At 43.6% G+C, this 18,666-nt stretch overlaps 1 protein-coding gene across 1 annotated transcript in view; it reads right to left on the bottom strand.

Annotated features, from left to right (window-relative positions):
* LOC137528056 (peptidoglycan recognition protein 1-like) overlaps window positions 1-18,427 on the bottom strand; it is a 168,311-nt gene extending 149,884 nt beyond the window's left edge. The window contains exon 1 of the mRNA XM_068249293.1: window positions 18,217-18,427. Within this exon, the coding sequence (XP_068105394.1) occupies window positions 18,217-18,416 (200 nt within the window). The 5' untranslated portion in view covers window positions 18,417-18,427. The remainder of the gene's footprint in view (window positions 1-18,216) is intronic.
* Window positions 18,428-18,666: the final 239 nt, after the last annotated feature.

The raw sequence follows: 18,666 nt of genomic DNA, 5'->3' as shown, positions 1-18,666 counted from the left end.
GTACACAGATGATTTACCTTCTGCTGCCACTCTGCCACCAGCTATTACGTCAAACAATAGCTGCTCACCTACTCCTCCATTCCTCCTCCTGCTGCTGCTGTCTGTCTGTGTTTCCCACTGCCAGGGTACACAGAATTACCTTCTTCTGCTGCCACTCTGCCACCAGCTATTACGTCAAACAATAGCTATATTGGTTGCAAAACCAAAACCAAACAAACCATTAAAAAAAAAAAAGGTTTAATTTTTCTGAGGTGCCCGGGTTGAAAACTGTGTTGTCCCAGTTGTGTATTGGACACAATGTGGGCTGCACGACCGCTGTCTGGGACCTCCTGTTGTGTTTATTTACAGCCCTGGTATCACCGCTAGGTACCAGGGCTATTATGTCACGCTGCCTACCTGCTGCCACACTCACACTACTCCTCCATACCTCCTCCTGCTGCTGCTGCTGTCTGTCTGTGTTTCCCACTGCCAGGGTACACTACACAGATGATTTACCTTCTGCTGCCACTCTGCCACCAGCTATTACGTCAAACAATAGCTGCTCACATTACTCCTCCATTCCTCCTGCTGCTGTTGCTGTCTGTCTGTGTTTCCCACTGCCAGGGTAGACAGAATTACCTTCTGCTGCCACTCTGCCACCAGCTATTACGTCAAACAATAGCTATATTGGTTGCAAAACCAAAACCAAACAAACCATTAAAAAAAAAAAAAAAGGTTTAATTTTTCTGAGGTGCCCGGGTTGAAAACTGTGTTGTCCCAGTTGTGTATTGGACACAATGTGGGCTGCACGACCGCTGTCTGGGACCTCCTGTTGTGTTTATTTACAGCCCTGGTATCACCGCTAGGTACCAGGGCTATTATGTCACGGCGAGCTGCCTGCCTCATTGACTGCCTGCTGCCACACACTCATCCTCCTCCTCCTGCTGCTGAATTTACCTCCTGCTGTCTTTGTGTTTCCACTGCCAGGGAGCACATACAATGGCGCTTCCAACATGCGTGCGCCCACCAGCTATTTGTTACGCTCAAAAATAGCTGCATTTCTTTAAAAAAAAAATTGAAAAGAGAAATACGTGAAGAAGAAGAAGACGATATTGAAAAAGAAGGAGAAGATGAAGATGAAGAAGAAGATGAAGAAGATGATGAAGAAGAAGATGAAAAAGAAGAAGATGAAGAAGATGAAGAAGAAGAAGATGAAGAAGAAGAAGAAGAAGAAGAAGAAGATGAAGAAGATGATGAAGAAGATGAAGAAGAAGAAGAAGAAGAAGAAGAAGATGAAGAAGAAGAAGAAGAAGATGAAGAAGAAGAAGATGAAGAAGAAGAAGAAGATGAAGAAGAAGAAGATGAAGAAGATGAAGATGAAGAAGAAGATGAAGAAGATGAAGATGAAGAAGAAGATGATGAAGAAGAAGAAGAAGATGATGAAGAAGAAGAAGATGATGAAGAAGAAGAAGAAGATGATGAAGAAGAAGAAGAAGAAGAAGAAGACAATATAGAAGAAGAAGAAGAAGATATAGAAGAAGAAGATCTAGAAGAAGAAGAAGAAAGATAAAGAAGAAGAAGAACAAGTATATACAGTAACACTACTGAACAAAATTAAGGACACAACTTCTCTTTCCACATTTTTTTTTAAAGGAACATCCCCACATAATCACTTGCTGTTGTTACTTGGAAAAAAAGATGTTTCTTGCATCATTCACCCTCAAAACAAGTGTTGGAAGCTATTTAAGGCCAATTCGAATAGTCAGCTCGAATAGTGAGCTCGAATACCGACTCGAATAGTGAGCTCGAAGTCCGAGGTCGAATCGAATAGTAAAAATTATTCGACTCGAATATTCGACTGACCTCGAATAATTTACTATTCGAATTCGACCTAACTCGAATTTTGAAAAGGGGTATTTGAGCATCACTAGTCTCGAGAGGATTCTCTGAAATTGTTCCTGTTGTTTGTTGTAGGTTGTAATAATCGGTACAGTTTCCATAAAGGAATTCATTCTTTTTCGGTATCCCAAAAGGGCACCTCGATCTGAATTAAGGGCCCTGCGATAGGCCTTATCAATATTTGACCTGGAATAACCTCTAGCCTCAAATCTATGTTTTAATTCTGCAGCTTCAGTTTTAAAGGTTTCAAGTGAGGAGCAGGTCCGTCTGGCCCTCAAAAACTGGCCAGTTGGGATGCTCATAACCAAGTGTTGAGGGTGAAAGCTAGCAGCATGCAAAACAGTATTGGATGATGTAGGTTTTCTAAAAAGTCTAGTGCTCAAATCACCCCTCTCCCCTATCTCTATCCAAAGATCAAGGAAAGAAAGGGTCTTGGCATCGTATTCACATGTTAGCTTGAGATTAAGAGAATTTGAATTGAGCTTTTCAACAAACTCCAATAGTAGTGATTCACCTCCTGTCCACAGGAGTAAAATGTCGTTAATGTACCTGTGCCACGCCTCCACGTGGCACAGGTACTCGACCAAATCATCGTTAGAAAAAATCTCCGCCTCCCACGCCCCCAGGTACAGGTTTGCATACGACGGGGCACAAGTTGTCCCCATCGCAGTGCCCTGCACCTGGAGGTAGTGGGAGAAGCCAAAGACAAAATGGTTATGTGTCAGAAGAAATTCCAACAACTCCAGTAGAAAGATTGAGTGGTCGGTTTCCGTACAAGGCAACGTGTCCAAAAACTTTGCCACTGCTCGGATTCCTCCTTTGTGTGGTATACTTGAGTATAAGGCCTCTACGTCCAGTGCCACCAAGAGGGTACCCAGGCGCACATGGAGGCCATCAAGAATGCGCAGCACATGCATGGTATCTTGTACAAATGAGGGTAAAGATTGCACATGCTTCTGTAAATGATAATCAATATATTTACTAACATTTTCAGTTAGTGACCCACAGGCCGATATTATCGGCCTGCCTGGGGGATTAATCATAGATTTGTGAATTTTTGGTAGTGCATAAAATGTTGGTATCTGTGGATGAGGTATCTTCAAATAAGATGACACCTCCTTTGATATGATACCATTGCTGGCCGCCCAATTGATGATGCCAAAAAGTACGCCCTGGTCCCTCAGGACGCCGGACGCAGAGGCCCTCTGATACCAATCCTTATTTCTCAAAATACGATATACGATAACACATATTCTCATATTGGTCATTGTCCATTACTACGATGTTGCCCCCCTTATCGGAGGGCTTCACCGTAAGCATGGACATTTGTGCCAATTCAGAAAGAGCCCGTCTCTGTGCTCCTGAGAGATTGTCGGCAGTGTGTCCCATATGTAGGGTATCAAGATCCTTCAACACCATCTCCACAAAGACACTGACCCTTGGATTTGAAGACAGGGATGGAAAATAGCGAGATTTGTTTTTAAATTGTACATCATTAGTGTTAGTGGCCTCCTCAATCACTGTCAGCTGTTCGTCTGGTATGTATCCCTCTTCCCATAGGGCAGTCAGGTCCCGAAGAGCCCTATAGTCTTTTTTAGTAAAGTCTGACCAATCTTGTATAGCTCCTCCTAGTAGAGCCTCCTCCCTTCGTTTATGCTGGAGTTTAAGGATAACTTTTCGTGCAAAAAGGTTTAAATCCTTGGCACAATTGAATTTGTCAATGTTCTGTGCCAAGGAAAAACCCAAACCTAAGGACAAAACTGAAATTTGGTCACGTGTTAGTGGAGTGTGACTGAGATTAATTACTGTTTTTTCATCAGTGTCTATTTTTTTGGATGCAGATATTGCTCCATGTTCATTTTCTTGGAAGGATTCATTTGGTGTGGGGAAAGTGAGGGGTTCCTTGGGGTTTGTGCACTTTTTACCGTGTTTTTTTTGTCTTTTTCTTTTCCTTTTATTTTGTTGGGCACACTGGTGCTCTCTAAAAAAGTGTCTGTGTCTTTTTGAGATTCTAAGTAGTCAGAAGTGCCAGGGGGTGAGGTCATTTATTTTCTCTTAATTTGTGCAGTGGGAGTATTGGTCCCCTGTATGGGAGTCTCTACATGTTTAGTGTCACTAGGGTGATTTTGGGGAGCATTCAAAATAGTCTCATCCTCACTGGTAGGGGCCTCAGATATACTATCCAAGGCCTCTCCTGTATTGTGGGGGGTAGGTACCTGAGGCTTCGGTCTGGGCCTACCTAGTGGTTTTTTTATTCATATTCCATAGGTACGCTTGACCCATTTTGTATAACAGTTTGTCTCTCTCAAATTTGGATTCCTTTTTATCAATTATGTCCAAGTTATATTTATGGATATGTTTTCTCAACAATTCATTTCTGGATATAAAGATGGGCTTATCCTTATGCATCTCTAGACGAGTGTTAAGGGCTTCAATTTTCTTGTCTAAAAAGTTAATGTCAGCTTGGTGTGACTCCTTCATATACGTTAAAGCTATTTGTGAACTCTTTTCAAAGTTTGACTCCCATCTCCTTTTAAAATCCTCGGTCACGTGCCGTGAAGTGGGAAAGATTTGAACCCGCATATGATGTGGACAGATCTGCTCGGCAATATATTTGTCAATATATACTAGGTCCCAATATTTCCTAGATTTGGTTTCCAATAAGCGTTGTAAACGGTTAAAGCTGTATAGTATCTCCTTGTCAACCAATGGTCCAGAGGGAACTCGTTCCCTCTCACCTTGAAGGTCCTGTATGAAGCTGTCCCAACGAAACATGGCTGCCATCGTTACCCGCCCACGTCCGAGCACGCCCACCCCCCTGAGGGACCCCGGGACGGCACCTCCCACCCTGCCTGAGGCCCAAGAGCACCCCCAAAATATCCCCCCAAAAAACAGGAAAAAACTTTAATTAAATTGAAAAGTAATATACAATGTAATAACTAGTGAGTGGGTGAATCGCTTTCGCTTGCAGCTGGGTTCTGCTTTCTTCCTTACACAATAACTATACTAGCTATACAGGAGTAGCTATACTAACTATACTGGGCTAACTATACTAGCTATACAGGAGTAGCTATACTAACTATAATGGGCTAACTATACTAAATACACAAGCAATAGAACACAGCAGTACATGCATCCAGCTACATTCAAGTGGTCAGCAGGTGCTCGTCAGCCAATCAGGATGCACTGTCATACACCCTTTACCTGCCATACTACATCTAGCAGCCATTAGCATTCAGGTGGGAGGCTTCAGTTGGACGCAGTCGCAGGCGCGGTCCTGCTAGCGACGCAATCTTGCGATTGCGTCCCACTGAAGCCTCCCACCTGAATGCTAATGGCTGCTAGATGTGGTATGGCAGGTAAAGGGTGTATGACAGTGCATCCTGATTGGCTGACGAGCACCTGCTGACCACTTGAATGTAGCTGGATGCATGTACTGCTGTGTTCTATTGCTTGTGTGTGTCGAATTTAGCATTCAGTATGGAGGCAGTGTTGGTGGGTTTTCTGGATGTGAGAGGTCCAGAGCCTGGGTGTGAGAGGTCCAGGCCCACCTGCACTCCCCTCCAGGTATCGCATGTTGGCCTTGGGGCCCCGGCCAGTGAGAGAGGTCCGGGGCCCCTGGCTATCGTGTGAACCAATCGTGTGTTTTTTAACTATACTAAATATGCAGGGGTAACTATACTAGCTATACAGTAGTATTTATACTAACTATACTGGGCTAACTATACTAGCTATACAGGGGTAGCTATACTAACTATACTGGGCTAACTGTACTAAATATACAGGGGTAACTATACTAGCTATACAGGAGTAGCTATACTAACTATACTGGGGTAACTATACTAGCTATACAGGAGTAGCTATACTAACTATACTGGGATAACTATACTAAATATAGAGGGGTAACTACAGGGGCAGCGCCAGGGGGGTGCTTTTGGGTGCTCAAGCACCCCCTAGAATTGTCCAAGCACCCCCAAAGCACCCCCTGGCGTGAACTGACTTCAGGCATCTAAGAGACGCCGAGTCAGTTCACAGCAGGAAGTCACGTGACGTCGGGAAGGAAGAGGAGGGTGGGAGCTGCGCGCCACAAGGAGGTCGGGACAGGAGGTTCGGGACAGGAGGAGGTTGGGACAGGAGGTCTTCTGACTGTAGGTGAGTAAATGGGTTTTTCTTTTTCAACAGGTGGTGCTGATTGTGGTCAGATCTGCTGAGGATTGTGCATATTGTGGTCAGATCTGCTGAGGATTGTGCATATTGTGGTCAGATCTGCTGAGGATTGTGCATATTGTGGTCAGATCTGCTGAGGATTGTGCATATTGTGGTCAGATCTGCTGAGGATTGTGCATATTGTGGTCAGATCTGCTGAGGATTGTGCATATTGTGGTCAGATCTGCTGAGGATTGTGCATATTGTGGTCAGATCTGCTGAGGATTGTGCATATTGGGGTCATATCTGCTAACGATTGTGCATATTGGGGTCAAATCTGCTAACGATTGTGCATATTGGGATCGTATCTGCTAACGATTGTGCATATTGGGGTCCTATCTGCTAACGATTGTGCATATTGGGGTCATATCTGCTAACGATTGTGCATATAGGGGTGAGATCTGCTAACGATTGTGCATATTGGGGTCAGATCTGCTAACGATTGTGCATATTGGGGTCAGATCTGCTGAGGATTGTGCATATTGGGGTCAGATCTGCTGAAGATTGTGCATATTGGGGTCAGATCTGCCAAATTATTGAACGTGTTTTTTGTTCAAATCTGCTCACACAAGCATGCAGCAGGTCAGGGGTTTCTGACAATATTGTCAGAACTGAAACGATTAGCTGCATGCATGTTTCTGGTGTAATTCAGTTCACTACTGCAGCCAAATAGATCAGCAGGGCTGCCAGGCAACTAGAATTGTTTAAAAGGAAATACATATGGCAGCCTCAATATCACTCTCACCCGGGTTCACTTTAAATTACAGTTAGCCCCGCCCTCATCTGGTCATGACCACACCCATTTTTTGCCGCGGCCATCAGCTACCCCGGAAATTTTTCCAGCACCTGCATAGCACCCCCTAAAAAAATTCCTGGATCCGCCACTGGGTAACTATACTAGCTATACAGGAGTAGCTGTACTAACTATACTGGGCTAACTATACTAGCTATACAGGAGTAGCTATACTAACTATACTGGGCTAACTATCCTAGCTATACAGGAGTAGCTATACTAACTATACTGGGCTAACTATACTAGCTATACAGGAGAAGCTATACTTACTATACTGGGCTAACTATACTACATATACAGGGGTAACTATACTTGCTATACAGGGGTAGCTATACTAACTATACTGGGCTAACTATACTAGCTATACAGGAGTAGCTATACTAACTATAATGGGCTAACTATACTAAATACACAAGCAATAGAACACAGCAGTACATGCATCCAGCTACATTCAAGTGGTCAGCAGGTGCTCGTCAGCCAATCAGGATGCACTGTCATACACCCTTTACCTGCCATACTACATCTAGCAGCCATTAGCATTCAGGTGGGAGGCTTCAGTTGGACGCAGTCGCAGGCGCGGTCCTGCTAGCGACGCAATCTTGTGATTGCGTCCCACTGAAGCCTCCCACCTGAATGCTAATGGCTGCTAGATGTGGTATGGCAGGTAAAGGGTGTATGACAGTGCATCCTGATTGGCTGACGAGCACCTGCTGACCACTTGAATGTAGCTGGATGCATGTACTGCTGTGTTCTATTGCTTGTGTGTGTCGAATTTAGCATTCAGTATGGAGGCAGTGTTGGTGAGTTTTCTGGATGTGAGAGGTCCAGAGCCTGGGTGTGAGAGGTCCAGGCCCACCTGCACTCCCCTCCAGGTATCGCATGTTGGCCTTGGGGCCCCGGCCAGTGAGAGAGGTCCGGGGCCCCTGGCTATCGTGTGAACCAATCGTGTGTTTTTTAACTATATTAAATATGCAGGGGTAACTATACTAGCTATACAGTAGTATTTATACTAACTATACTGGGCTAACTATACTAGCTATACAGGGGTAGCTATACTAACTATACTGGGCTAACTGTACTAAATATACAGGGGTAACTATACTAGCTATACAGGAGTAGCTATACTAACTATACTGGGGTAACTATACTAGCTATACAGGAGTAGCTATACTAACTATACTGGGATAACTATACTAAATATAGAGGGGTAACTACAGGGGCAGCGCCAGGGGGGTGCTTTTGGGTGCTCAAGCACCCCCTAGAATTGTCCAAGCACCCCCAAAGCACCCCCTGGCGTGAACTGACTTCAGGCATCTAAGAGACGCCGAGTCAGTTCACAGCAGGAAGTCACGTGACGTCGGGAAGGAAGAGGAGGGTGGGAGCTGCGCGCCACAAGGAGGTCGGGACAGGAGGAGGTTGGGACAGGAGGTCTTCTGACTGTAGTAGGTGAGTAAATGGGTTTTTCTTTTTCAACAGGTGGTGCTGATTGTGGTCAGATCTGCTGAGGATTGTGCATATTGTGGTCAGATCTGCTGAGGATTGTGCATATTGTGGTCAGATCTGCTGAGGATTGTGCATATTGTGGTCAGATCTGCTGAGGATTGTGCATATTGTGGTCAGATCTGCTGAGGATTGTGCATATTGTGGTCAGATCTGCTGAGGATTGTGCATATTGTGGTCAGATCTGCTGAGGATTGTGCATATTGTGGTCAGATCTGCTGAGGATTGTGCATATTGGGGTCATATCTGCTAACGGTTGTGCATATTGGGGTCAAATCTGCTAACGATTGTGCATATTGGGATCGTATCTGCTAACGATTGTGCATATTGGGGTCCTATCTGCTAACGATTGTGCATATTGGGGTCATATCTGCTAACGATTGTGCATATAGGGGTGAGATCTGCTAACGATTGTGCATATTGGGGTCAGATCTGCTAACGATTGTGCATATTGGGGTCAGATCTGCTGAGGATTGTGCATATTGGGGTCAGATCTGCTGAAGATTGTGCATATTGGGGTCAGATCTGCCAAATTATTGAACGTGTTTTTTGTTCAAATCTGCTCACACAAGCATGCAGCAGGTCAGGGGTTTCTGACAATATTGTCAGAACTGAAACGATTAGCTGCATGCATGTTTCTGGTGTAATTCAGTTCACTACTGCAGCCAAATAGATCAGCAGGGCTGCCAGGCAACTAGAATTGTTTAAAAGGAAATACATATGGCAGCCTCAATATCACTCTCACCCGGGTTCACTTTAAATTACAGTTAGCCCCGCCCTCATCTGGTCATGACCACACCCATTTTTTGCCGCGGCCATCAGCTACCCCGGAAATTTTTCCAGCACCTGCATAGCACCCCCTAAAAAAATTCCTGGATCCGCCACTGGGTAACTATACTAGCTATACAGGAGTAGCTGTACTAACTATACTGGGCTAACTATACTAGCTATACAGGAGTAGCTATACTAACTATACTGGGCTAACTATCCTAGCTATACAGGAGTAGCTATACTAACTATACTGGGCTAACTATACTAGCTATACAGGAGAAGCTATACTTACTATACTGGGCTAACTATACTACATATACAGGGGTAACTATACTTGCTATACAGGGGTAGCTATACTAACTATACTGGGCTAACTATACTAGCTATACAGGGGTAGCTATACTAACTATACTGGGCTAACTATACTAAATATAGTGGGGCAACTATACTAGCTATACAGGGGTAGCTATACTAACTATACTGGGCTAACTATACTAGTTATACTGGGCTTACTATACTAGCTAAACAGGGGTAACTATACTAGCTATACAGGCGTAGCTATACTAACTATACTTGACTAACTATACTAAATATAGTGGGGCAACTATACTATATACTAGCTTTACAGGGGTAGCTATACTAACTATACTGGGCTAACTATACTAGTTATACTGGGCTAACTATACTAGCTATACAAAGGGTAACTAATAAGGGGGTAACTGTACTAAATATACAGGGTTAACTATACTAGCTATACAGTTGTAGCTATACTAACTCTACTGGGCTAACTATACTAACTATACTGGGCTAACTATACTAAATATAGTGGGGCAACTATACTAGCTATACAGGGGTAGCTATACTAACTATACTATAACTAACTATACTAGTTATACTGGGCTAACTATACTAGCTACACAGGAGTAACTATACTAGCTATACTGGGGTAACTACTAACTATACATGGGTAACTATACTTCCTATACTTGGGTAACTATACTAGGGCAACTTTACTCCTTCTACAGGGGCAACTTTATTAGCTACCTATACTGGGGGCAACTATACCTAGATACTACCTACTTGACTATACACTCCAAATCTTAGGGGGGGCTCCTGCCACTCCAATTAGGGAGGGCTGCTTTCGCCGCAAACTATGCCCCCTGCCGCCCCCCTCCCCCTGGGCCCCAGAGAAAGGTTTGGTCTGGATACCCGTCCCCGGGCTGAAAAAGGTTGGGGACCCCTGCTCTAAACCACAAAGGCTCTCTAAACATAAATACTCAAGAACTAGGCTTCAAAATATTGTCTTGATGGTACAAAACTCCACAAGTACTGCATAAAATATTCCCCTCGTCACCTGACTCTTGTTGGAGATGTGGCGCTGGTGGGGGCGATATCCTTCACATATTCTGGTCCTGCCCTAAAATTACCCCCTTCTGGACGGAAGTCCACCGATTGATGAAATTTATTTCATGGGATAAAATTCCCTTCAACCCAGCCACCATGCTCCTACATAATACCCATGAATCCATTAAGTCATAAAAAATCAATAACTAACTATCCATCTTATTAACACTGCCAGAGCAATTGTCCCTCTTCACTGGAAGTCCCCCAACACCCCTTCAATTAGATCTTGGATCAAAAGAATTGAATTCATAGAGCATATGGAACATCTTATTCTTTTATCGCATGAGCGATCTGAGCAATACACCATGACCTGGTCGGTCTGGATTGACTTCCAATGCTCGGACACATACAAACAAATCATGGGGTCCATGTGATAGTGGGGTGTCTGCATGTCTCCTTTTTTTCCCTCTCTTCCTCTCTCCTCTCCTTGAGCTCACTCTTGCTGTTCCGTACTCATCTTTCTCCCTCCCTGAGTTGGACAGGCCTTGCAAAGCAATTTATGGCATAGATATCTAGGTTTCTAGATTGCTTCTTTTCCTCAGTTACTTACTATGAGTATTCGAATTGAGCACGACCCTTAGTACTTCTTGAATATATGTAATTGTTGGGTTCTCATATTTCTAGATAAGAATGTCATGTTTGATGTGTACATTTATAGTGCTCATACTATTCTACTTTGTACTCAAATGTAAACTGTTGAACTTTTTCAATAAAACTTAATTGAAAAAAAAAAAGATGAAGGTCACAATTCACTGACTTTGTAACTCTGACCAAGCAGCCCCTTATGTAACAAAACACCAAGGGCTTGATTTCACTAACCATAGCACAGCATAACAGTGTTAGTTAGCTACTGTTATACGCGCTACTGAATCACCGCCACTTATTCTGGGCACCCTGCATGCTACATGCGCTAATGGCAGCATAGCGTGCGTAATCAGGCTAAGTCAGGGGAGCGGGCACTCAGCGCATGCTATGCTGCGGGGAGTGCAGCATAGCGAGAGCTAGTAAATTATGCCTGCTCACCCTGCAAACAACGAGCTCTCCACTGTCCTGCCCTGAGCCTCTGTGGGTCCAATCACGTTACAGGATGCTATTCCCGCACTCTGATTGGCCCCGTAGACTGCCTGTCAAGTGACTACCTGTTCCAGTGTGTTGTTATTAATGAATCAACCCCAAAGAGATAATTCTTAAGAAAGCTTTTGTGAATCAATCCAAGCTAATGCTTGCATTTATGTGTGTTATTTTCAATGGGTAAATGTTACCAACATAAATAAAAGCTTACATGAGAAAACTCTTGTTGCTCAAAGCTTAAAGTAAACCTGAGATGGTGAAATATAAAGATTTTATGCTCATCCGGGGCTTCCTCCAGCCCCATGAGCAGCGATGCATCCCTCGCCGTCCTACTGAGTGCCTCCGTTTGCCTAGTAATCTGGCTCAATCGCGCCAGTCAGCTCTTCTGCACATGCGCAGAAGAGCCAACTGGTGCGACTGAGCCGGATTGCCAGGGCTGATTGCGGCTGAAGGGAGGCACTCGGGAGGACAGCGAGGGACACATTGGTGCTCATGGAGCTGGAGGAAGCCCCGGATGAGCATAAAATCTTTATATTTCGCCATCTCAGGTTTACTTTAATGCCTGTTAATTCTATAACACATCAAGTGAGGACCAAGTAAGCAGATAGCAGGTGCAACGTTTGTTCCTGCTCATGCATTATCTGCTTGCTTGCCCATTATTTTATCATTGTATAAATTATGGGCGTTAAAATGTGAATAGTAAGACGTTAAAAGTACATACATAATCCATGCATTACAGCATAATGATGCTTTTTGTGTCAGAAATATTTTATCTTGATTATTAAATTGTTGTTTATTTTTAGATCATCTCAAGTAGCTGTAAGAATTATAATTGGGAATACATATTTATATATATATAATATAATATGGAACTCTATGTGGAATAGCTACACCACAATCATTTTTGTGGGGGATCAGCAAAGACCTCCACATTATATATTGGTCTCTGCACAGGGGCGTAGCAATAGGGGGTGCAGAGGTAGCGACCGCATCGGGGCCCTTGGGCTTGAGGGGCCCCGAAGGGCCCTCCCTGAACTACAGTATTAGCTCTGTATTGGTCCTGTGCTCATAGTAATCACTTCTATAGATACTTTGAATAGTGGTAATCATTAACAAGCTGTTCCCCATCCCCTTCTTGCACCTCTGACACTGTAGTTGCCATTGGCAGGTTTTGGTGCGCCAAATCAATTGTTATGTATAGAGTGCTTGGGGGGCCCCAATGTAAAACTTGCATCGGGGCCCACAGCTCCTTAGCTACGCCACTGTCTCTGCACTTATGAGAAGTGTTCTAACCTACTGAGGAGTGACCTGATACGCCTGTTCCCTCCTCTTGAGCAAATAGCTCTTTTAGATATTAAGCGACTTATCTGTGCTTTCTAGTACCTATAGGGCCTGTCCCCCTTGGACTTAGTGTTAGTTAAAATCTGCCGACAGGTTTTTGGCCAGTCCATCTTCTCATGGGGGATTTTCAGAATTTTCTTTGTTTTCAACAGCATTTCACAAACAGCAGTTTACCTGCCAGAAATAGTAAGATACCAGCCAGCCTCCCTACTCACTTGCACACTATTTCATCAGTTAGACTTTGCAACTGCTTTTCAGGAAATGCTGTTGAAAACAAAGAAAACCCTGAGACTCCCACATGAGGAAATGGACTGGCCCAAAACCTGTTGGTTCTGTCAGATTTTAACTGCCTACTTTTTTGTGATAGTGATCCTTTAACCACTTTACTCTATCTGGACGGATATATCCGTCCAGATAGACTGTGCTGCTCCTGCAGAGTGGTGCGCGTGATCGGGCGCGCTCCCGTGCACGCTCTCGCGCATGCTCCCGCTCGCGCTCCTGCTGCCTGCCGCTAGCCCCCCGATCAGTAAATGGGAATATAATTCCCAGTCCCCCGGAGAAATACCGACGCTTTCTAAGCAGAAAGCGCTGTATTTCTGGCCGGAAATTTTTTTTACAGCCTCCTAATAGTTCCTGGCAGCGTGATCGTACGCTCCAGGAACTTTTTTGTCTTGTGGCCAAATAGTAAACTGCACCCACATACATTTTTTAAATAAAAAATTACATTAAATTACATCTAAAAATAGCTGTTTACTTCCCAAACTAAAATTACCCACATACATTTTTTAATTAAAAAATAAATGAAAAAATTACAATAAAAAAAAACTACTACATAAATAGTTACCTAAGGATCTAAACTTTTTAAATATACATGTTAGCATCTTATTCATTTTTTTTTTAAATTATAAGCTTGTAAATAGTGATGAACGCAAATTGAAAAAATGCACCTTTATTTCTAAATAAAATATCGGCGCCATAAATTGTGATAGGGACATAATTTAAAAGGCGTAATAAGCGGGACAAATACGCAAATAAAATACATGGGTTTTAATCACGGTAGCATGTATTAATTTTAAACTACAATGGCCAAAAACTGAGTGAGAAATAAGGATTTTTTTCAATTTCTTTCTTAACCACTTTACCCCCACGTGTACAAATTTCTCCGTCCCTTTTTCCATCCTTTCACCCCCAGGGACGGAGAAATCCGTACTTTCCGCGCTCCCGACGCTGCCCGCTCTCCAGCTCGCTCTAGCGCGCACTCCCGCTGGTAAACACGCCGCCCGCCGCTCGCCCGGAGATCAATGAACGGGAAAATCCATTCCCGTTCATTGATCTAAGCCCCGCAATGATCCGCTGCTTCTCCGATAAGCAGCGCGATCATTGTGAAAAAAAAAACTTTCTCTGCCTCCTAGTACTTCCTGCAAGCGTCCGGAAGGACGCTTGCAGGTCGCATTAAACAAAAAGTTACTGTTGCCATCTTGTGGCCAAATAGTAAAACTACACCCTAAAGCATTTTTTTTACATACAAATAAATGTTTTACACAAAAAATTATCTCCTTACCCCCCACACTCCCCAATTTTTTTTTTGTAATTAAAAAACTAAATTACATTTAAAAAAAAAAACATAAATAGTTACCTTAGGGACTGAACTTTTTAAATATTTATGTCAAGAGGGTATAACACTGTTACTTTATAAACTATGGGCTTGTAATTAGGGATGGACGCAAAACTGAAAAAAATGCACCTTTATTTCCAATTAAAATATTGGCGCCAAACATTGTGATAGGGACATAATTTAAAAGGTTTTATAACCGGGACAAATGGGCAAATACATTTCATGGGTTTTAATTACAGTAGCATGCATTATTTAAAAACTATAAAGGCTGAAAACTGAAAAATAATAAATTTTTTCCCACATTTTTTCCTATTTTCCCATTAAAACACATTTAGAATAAAATAATTCTTGGCATAATGTCCCACCTAAAGAAAGCCTAATTGGTGGCGAAAAAAACAAGATATAGTTCATTTCATTGTGATAAGTAATGATAAAGTTATAGACGAATGAATGGAAGGAGCGCTGAAAGGTGAAAATTGCTCTGGTGGTCAAGGGGTAAAACCCCTCAGTTGGGAAGTGGTTAATCTGCCTGTTAAAAATCGATTTAGAAAAAAAATAATTCTTAGCAAAATGTACTACCTAAAGAAAGCCTAATTAGTGGCGGAAAAAACAAGATATAGATCAATTAATTGTAATTAGTAGCGATAAAGTTATTGGCGAATGAATGGGAGGTGAACGTTGCTCGGATGCATGATATTTTCCACGCTGTAGGCTGAAGTGGTTAATACAGTTGTGTTTTTTTTAACCACGTAAGTACCAGCAGTCTGACTCCTTAAAGGAGTTTTCAGGGCAAATCTATCCGGGGGCTTCCTCCAGCCCCAAGCTCCCAGGACCTCCCTCGTCGCAGCTCTGAAGTCAGCCATTCGCCGGAGCTCCGACCTGGAGGTCGCTCTGACGTCATCACCGGGGACCGGGTCGGAGCTGCGGCGAACGGCTGACTTCAGAGCTGCGGCGAGGGAGGTCCTGGAAGCTTGGGGCTGGAGGAAGCCCCCGGTAAGTACTACTCTTTTTCATAGATTTGCCCTGATAACTCCTTTAAGGACCAGAGACTTGCTGGTACAAAAACGGGACTCACCAATGTCATGTTGCATGGACCTGTCTCTCTCACCATTCACGCCGCTCTCCTGTTGCTGAATCCCTCTCGCTCTACTGATGCTATGACAGCAGAGGTCTGTGAGCCGGTTAGGAGCTGATTTCATTGGCTCCTCACAGTGATCACAGGGTCAGGAGCCAATGAAATCGGCTCCTAACTGGCTCACAGAGCTCTGCTGTCATAGCGACTGCAGAGCAAGTGGGTTGCAACAGTATGAGAGCGGCGCGATAGGCGGTTGCAGCGGGAGCGTGTGGTGCAGAAAGTGAAATCTACGACCTGGCAGGGATAACAGGTCCCAAACAGGGCATAGATTTCAATTACCAACGTCCGGAAGTGGTTAAATAAAGTAACTTTAGTAACTTTCAGAATACAGACAGTATACCTAGTAGCTCAGCATATTCAATATTCAATTCATTAAATACAAGGCCAGGATTATAACGTGGGGAGACATGTGCCAACAAATGTCTTGCCAATGTGGATACACTGAGAATCACGTAAATCTCGTATGATCAAAAAAATCTGTGTATAAATATAGGTATAAGAAAGATCATAAGATACATTGCTGAGATATGATCTGAAGGAAGTGGTACATATTCTTATCTTATGTACTCCTTAAAGTGTACCAGAGCTTAAAAATTAAACGATTTTATAGATACCTGGGGCTTCCTCCAGCCCCATCTGTTCGGATCGCTCCCACACCGTCCTCCGCTGCCCGCAGCTCTGGTATCGAGTCCCAGCTCTTCCATCAGTCAAAGCCAGCCTAACGTAAGAGAAGTGCGCTGTTTGCGTATCTCTCCAGCAGCCGCTGGAGAGATACGTAGAGGGCGCACTTCTTCTGCGTAGCTGGCCCTGATTGACGTCAGTGAGAGGACCCGGTTCCTGAAGCTGCAGACAGCGGAGGACGGCGGCGTGGGAGCGATCCGAGCAGATGGGGCTGGAGGAAGCCCCAGGTATCTATAAAATCTTTTTCATTTTTAAGCTCTGAGTCCCTTTAAGAGCAAAATATGTTGCTAAATTATTTTGCTATTACTAAATTGACTATAACCGTGTTCAGGGCCGGGCCGAGGCATAGGCTGGAGAGGCTGTGTAGGAGGGGACACACAGTTCATTCAGCTGTCATTCCTAATTGTGTTTGAACCAGAAATAAATAAGAAAAGGGGATACATGGCAGTGACTGCAAGCCATATAACTAGATATTAAGGTGTTGGGGACGTTGTGGGCCCTGTGGCCCTCTTAGTCTAATAGCAATCAGTGTGTGACAGCTGGGGTGGCAGGGATGGAGGGGCGCACTTTGGTGTCTCAGCCTTGGGTGCTGGAGGACCTTGTCCCAGCTCTGACCGTGTTATATGAAATCTTTGTATATCCTCTGTATACACTGTGTACATTTTTTATAGAAAAAGGGTTTGCTCACAGACTCTAGTTATTTCATTGGAAATACTATGACTGTTATACCAAAAATACATATTGTTGGTATATCAGTAGCTGAGAGCTCATCTGACCGACCCAGGAGATTTTAATGCTTACTTGAGTTGAGTATTCTCCACAGTTGGTTCACCTATTTTATATAGGAAACTGGCAGTGAATCCACCCAAAATTTAGGTACAGGTATTTGATGAAAAATTATTTATTATTTATTTTTTTAATGAATACTTTTTATGTTTGCATGCAGTTGATCTTTATTGACCAGCTTTATAAAACTGTTAGGAATAGTGAAATTACCTCAGTGGCGGAAAGCAATGCTACCGCCGCTTCGGCGTCTGACGTCATGGCGGCTCTCGCCGCATCATTGCAGGCGTCTCTCACGGCTTCTGGCAGAACAGGTCTCTCTGCTGCACATCAGGTCAGGTCGGCATGCTCGCGCATGGAGCGGCAGGACCTTTATGGGCTTAGGAGACGAGTCAGCTGATCGGCCGGTCAGCTGACATCTGGCTGCTGTCTCTCTTTGCTGATTGGTGGAAGTATTTTGGGCGGGACGTTTGGAATTGCCTGTCTGCATTTAAGCTTGGAGATGTCAGTAGCCCATTGTCTGTTGATGCGAATACTTCACGGTGCTAGCGCTCAGACCTTAGTCAGATCCTTGTGTGCTACTGTGCTTTGATCCGGCAGGACCCCGGGGATTTCACACTAGACTAGGATTAATATATATACATTGTATTGATTACTTGTTGATGACTCTTTGCCTGTTCTTGACTCTGATTCTGCCTTACGATTCTGTACCTCTGCCAATCTGATCTGTTGCCGACTTCTGCCTGAATACTTACTCTGATTCTGCCTTACAATTCTGTACCTTTACCAATCTGATCTGTTGCCAACCTCTGCCTGTCTGACCTCGCTCCCACCAGTGGGCCCTCGCCACTGGGGGTTACTCCTCACCTCCACCAGTGGGCCTTCCCCACTGGGGGTTACTACCGCTGTATTGCTATTATTATATTGTGTAAACGTGTGCACCAATCACTTGCATATACATCTATTAAAGTATACTGATGTCAGTAGCGCGCTGAGCTGATCACTGCTGATCATTACAGAAACTTTTTTGTTTCTTACTTGTATCTGATGTCATTCAGTAGTCCATCCTCCATGTGATATTTCTGTATGATCTTCATTTGCTTCTCGCAGTCAGTAGAGGTGGCACAGGAAGGTCCAGCTGTGTGGTGGATGAGTACGTTATTCAATGAAGTGCCCAAGGGCACTATAGACTTTGTGCACTTGTTGCTCTCGGCTTTCCACCCTGCTCTGTCTACCATAGGCAGAGTTGTACACACTAGAGGCAGAGAAAATATGACATTAGTAAATAGCTTGTACGGTAAACTATCTAAACATTTGCTTAAAGGACACCCAAGGTGAAAATAAACTAATGAAATAAACAATTGTATCTATTTTCCTTCTCCTAAAAATGACTTTTTAAGATATTCCGCAGTTTTATTTTATGTTTAAATCTACTTTTTAAGTTTTAACTGTTTTATTGTTTTTGCTCAATGACACATTCATTGACGT

This window comes from Hyperolius riggenbachi, chromosome 8 (genome assembly GCF_040937935.1).
Source record: "Hyperolius riggenbachi isolate aHypRig1 chromosome 8, aHypRig1.pri, whole genome shotgun sequence".
NCBI classification, from domain to species: domain Eukaryota; kingdom Metazoa; phylum Chordata; class Amphibia; order Anura; family Hyperoliidae; genus Hyperolius; species Hyperolius riggenbachi.
Note: the sequence above shows the minus strand (reverse complement) of the source record. Positions and strands in the feature narration are given on the sequence as shown.